The sequence below is a fragment of the Muntiacus reevesi genome, chromosome 1, assembly GCF_963930625.1.
Source record: "Muntiacus reevesi chromosome 1, mMunRee1.1, whole genome shotgun sequence".
Classification (NCBI taxonomy): domain Eukaryota; kingdom Metazoa; phylum Chordata; class Mammalia; order Artiodactyla; family Cervidae; genus Muntiacus; species Muntiacus reevesi.
Genome location: NC_089249.1, coordinates 79,922,823 through 79,927,071, shown reverse-complemented (window position 1 = coordinate 79,927,071; position 4,249 = coordinate 79,922,823). Strand labels below are relative to the sequence as shown.

General features: G+C 49.4%; 1 protein-coding gene across 1 annotated transcript; it reads right to left on the bottom strand.

The window, feature by feature from the left end:
* Nucleotides 1–2,349: 2,349 nt before the first annotated feature.
* On the bottom strand, nt 2,350–3,852 carry LOC136161643 (protein S100-A12). Its single transcript, XM_065926649.1, has 3 exons — nt 3,757–3,852; nt 3,071–3,227; nt 2,350–2,596 (listed from the first exon to the last, which is right to left on the bottom strand). The coding sequence occupies exons 2-3, from the start codon at nt 3,206–3,208 to the stop codon at nt 2,456–2,458; spliced, it is 279 nt and encodes a 92-aa protein (XP_065782721.1). The 5' UTR covers nt 3,209–3,227; nt 3,757–3,852; the 3' UTR covers nt 2,350–2,455.
* Between the last annotated feature and the right edge of the window lie 397 nt (nt 3,853–4,249).

The window sequence follows — 4,249 nt, the reverse complement described above, 5'->3', positions numbered from 1 at the left end:
TGCCCGGCTTTGCACCAAAATACAAACCCACCTCTGCCCCAATATGAAGTTTCTCTTCTCACTTTTCCTCATATCTGTCATATCTGTGCTCCGGCAAGTTACCTAATCGTTTAAAATGGTGTCAGAAACTCTGCCCTCCTGGCCCGTTCCTGCTGCTGAAGAGGGGGCAGGTGGGCCTGTCGGAGCCTAAGGCTACGCCCTGGAAGCTGCTTTCACGGTATCCCATCCTGCTCAGGCTGCTCTAACAAATGCCCTAGACCAGAGGTCCCCAAACTTTTTGGCACCAGGGACCAGTTTCATGGAAAACAATTTTTCCATGGACATGGTGTGGAGATGGTTTTAGGTTGATTCAAGTACATAACTTTTCTTGTGCACTTTATTTTTAATCTAATTCTGCCACTGATCTGACAGGAGGTACCAGTTCACAGCCTGAAGGTTGGGGAGCCCTGCCATAAACCAGATGGCTTAAACAACAGACCTTTAATCTCCCAGTTTTAGAGGCTGGAAGCCTGAGATCAGGCTGCCAAGTAGAGTTGAGGGTGTGGTGAGGGCTCTCTTCTAGGCTTGTAGACTTGCTGTGTGCTCAGATGACCTCCTCCCCATGCGTGCTCATAGAGAGAAATCTTTATTCTTCTTCTTATAAGGGCACTAATTTCACCATGAAGGTCCCACCCTCATGACTAATCTAATTACCTCCCAAAGGGCCCATCTCCAAATACCAACACACTAGGGGTTAGAGCCTCAACAAATGAATTTCCGAGGGTACACGCACCCATAATATGCAGGTATTCTGACCTCTTGACAAAATGGACCTCTTGATATCTGGACCAAAAGAATATGCCGTCTATCCCAGACCTGCCTCAGTACTTGACAGGGGATGGTGGACAGGGAGGCCCCCACTAACTTCTTCCCATTCAGATGGAATGCACTTTTCACTAGGGAACCTGACACTTGGCCCCTAGGGAGATTATTCCATGCTCCTTCCTGTTTCACCCTGGACATTTTATAGGGAATCAAATCAATAGCGTATTAATTTCCATGAGTTTTGAGTAAACTCCAAGAGATAGTGAAGGACAGGGAAGCCTGGTGCACTGCAGTCCATGGGGTCAGAAAGAGTTGGACATGACTGAGTGACTGAACAAAAACGATTTCCATTCATTCATTCTTTTTTTTTTAACTGCACTGGGTATTTGATTCAGGATGAGAGCTTTTTTGTGTGAGCCCTGTTGTGAGACCCAGGATGGTACCTGGGTCCCCTGCCTGCAATGGAAGGCAGATTCTTAACCACTGAACCACCAGGTAAGCCCCCACAAGTTCACTTCTATAAGAGATATTTCTGAAATAACTACTGCATGCCAAGCACAGTGCTAGACACCGCACCTACTTGCACACACCCCTGTCAATGCAGGAGGCAGACATTAAATAAAGAAGCACCCCAGTGGATACAGAATCTCAGCAGGAGTGAAGAGCCCGGCAGGAGAGCAGCACAGTCCTAGGGGACCACGTCACGAAGAACCTGGCCTAAATTAGTGCGGGGAGGGAGTCTGGCCTGAGAAGTCTTCCCTCCCCCGTACCCATGCTTGCCTCCTGCTCCTGTCTCCCTTTTTCCTGCACCTTTTCAAATCTGCCCCAATTTCATGATCCATACAGGAAGCATAAGTGAAATCATCTCACTCTCTTGCTCAAAACCCCCTGTGACTCCTTAGCACACTTGGCACAGTCTAAGGTCGTCCCCACAGACTGTAAGCCCCTGCTCCCTACACCTGTTTCCTGCAGGCGCTCATCTCCCACCAGCCCCGCCTCAGCTCTGCACCCGCCACAATACTGGCTATCAGGTCAGGCTCAAGCCTGTCTCAGGGCCTTGACCTCTCTCTACAGGAGCTCTTGAACCCCAGACATCCGCAAGCTGCTCTCCATCCTTCTCAGATCTCTGCCCAAATGCATCCCTCGGTCAACATATTTAAACCAGGAGCCCTGTCCTTCCCTCTGCCCTGCAATCCTTTGCTTTGGGTTTCTGTATATCTCTTTTCATTACCTACCAGTGTATCACAGGATGCATTTGTATGCTAATACTTGGTCGTATGTCAGCTGGTTCATTTTCAGTTCCCTCCCTATTAGAATGAAAACCCCAAAAGGATGAGGACTTCATGTCTTTGGTCTCTGGCTATTATAGATGCTCACTAAATATTTGTTGAATAAATGAACAAATTAGAGAGATTTAATAAATTGTTAGTGAACAAATGAGCAGACAGAGAGGGGGTCTCAGAAGTCTAAATCGGGCTTGTCAGAACAGCAGGGGTGAGGAAGGATCAAGTTTGGCAAAAGAAAAAACAGGACACAGATTCTGCTAAGAACTTTGCCAAAGTACGTTTATTAATTCTCTCTTCCCTCAGGTAAGGCAGCCTCAGGGAGGAGAAGGGAATGTCTTCTTGGGGACATTGCTGGAAAGAGCTTCCTACTCTTTGTGGATGTCGTCGTGGGCCGTCTTCAGCACCCTGGACACCAGGACTATGAATTCCTCAAAGCTGACCTGTCCATCTTTATTGGCATCCAACTCTTGGAATATTTTGTCAATGGTAGCTTGATCTTTGGTGTTCTGGGGGAAGAGAAAGCAGGGGTAGTGAGTTCCACTTTCTTCAGGCCTCACATCCCTCAGAACTCAGCTCAGGGCAGCCAGGGAAGAGTAACTCATGAGCCAAAACTATGTGGGAGAATCCAATATGAGAAAATGGAAGGCAGAAGACAAGCAGCTGTTTTGAGCCATCCTAGAACCAAGTCTTAACCTGGAAGATGTTGTATAACTCAGTAATCCAACCCCGCCCGGCCCTGCCTCTCTCCACTTTACAGAGAGACGAAGGAATGAAGCAGCCTACGGTGATGGAGAGAGCTATTCAGAGAGAGAGAGAGAGAGGTGCCCCCCTGTACTGCAGCTGGAAGGGGCTGGGGACCATCCTCGGGAGTGCAAACTGGGGTGAACCCACCCCAGTCCTTGCCCCCGCCATCATCCTTCAGGCCACTGCCTTCAGAGCAAGGCGGTGGGAAACTTTGCCAAGAGAGGAGCCTCCCATACCTTGAGGGTGTTGGGAAGTTCCTTTGTGATCAGTTGCTTCAGCTCACGCTTGATGAGGGTATCGTAATCCCCCAACCGAACGGAGTACTGGTGGAAGATGTTGATGATTCCCTCCAGGTAATCTTCCAGCTTAGTCATCTTACCAACCTTCGTTCACCTTCAGGAGACAAGGGAGGTCTTGGGCAGTGCTTCCCCAACCCCGCAGTTCCACTGTCTCCTCTTTCTTCATTAATGGTTTAGACAAGGGTTACTATCCCAAGTCTGCTGCTCTGTTTGACCCACGGTGAATGTTCTTATTTGTGGATGGAATAGGGGGAGAAGGACATAGGATACCACCTAAAGTATAAAAGAATCAGCCTTAACTGTCATGTGTTCCATGTGCCCCCATCTCCTGGGGAGTATAATTCAAAGAGTATTGGTCACTCAGGCTCACCTGGGAAGGGTTCTGTTGCCCAGACTGTTTCCTTCCCCAAGTGATGGTAGTTTAGGGCCCTTACACATGCCGGTCACCCCACCCACCTTGGCCATTCACAAGTCCTGAGACTGGGTCTTCCTATCAGATCAAGAGCTGGCATCCTTGGTCCCAAAGTGCAGTCAGCCAGAGGGGATTCAGATGGCAAGGAGTTGTGGTTCCCACCATCCTGCCAAGTGGCCCCCAAGGGCTGAGCCAAGGAAAGGACACTTACCCTCTGCAGAGAAGTCTGGAATGCCAAGAGTGTGCACAGCAGTGATGAGGAGCTCTGGGCTAGGGAGGTTTTTATAAATCAGGCTTCACCTTTGACCTCTGGTTAAGAAACATCTCTGATTCATCTTGGGGTGAGCGCTGGCTGTTACTCTGTTGCTCAAGAGAAGCTTCAGAGCTGTGGCTTTGACTGCAATGCAGGCAGCTCAGATTGCACCCATGGTGCATGCCACCTGTCACACTCCCGCTCATCCTGAAACAGAATGCCCATCCCTGCCACACCCACACTCCCCCCACCCCATCCCCCCAACACACACATACACACATGTGTCCATCATGTTTCTCAGCCCTGGGGCAGGACCCAGCCTGCAGGTTGAGCTCTGTTTCCTGTTTCCTGTTAAGAGGCTAAGAGAACAAGTTTCAATGCCTGCGTGGCTCCTACCCAGAAAGGGAAGGGCTGGGGAGAGGCGTTTGCTAAGTATCTGTACAACAAAAAC

Coding starts and splice junctions, on each gene's coding strand:
- LOC136161643 (XM_065926649.1), bottom strand. CDS start 3,208: ATGACTAAGCTGGAAGATTACCTGGAGGGAATCATCAACATCTTCCAC. Junction 2,597..3,070: donor AACTTCCCAACACCCTCAAG/GTATGGGAGGCT, acceptor CTCTTCCCCCAG/AACACCAAAGATCAAGCTAC.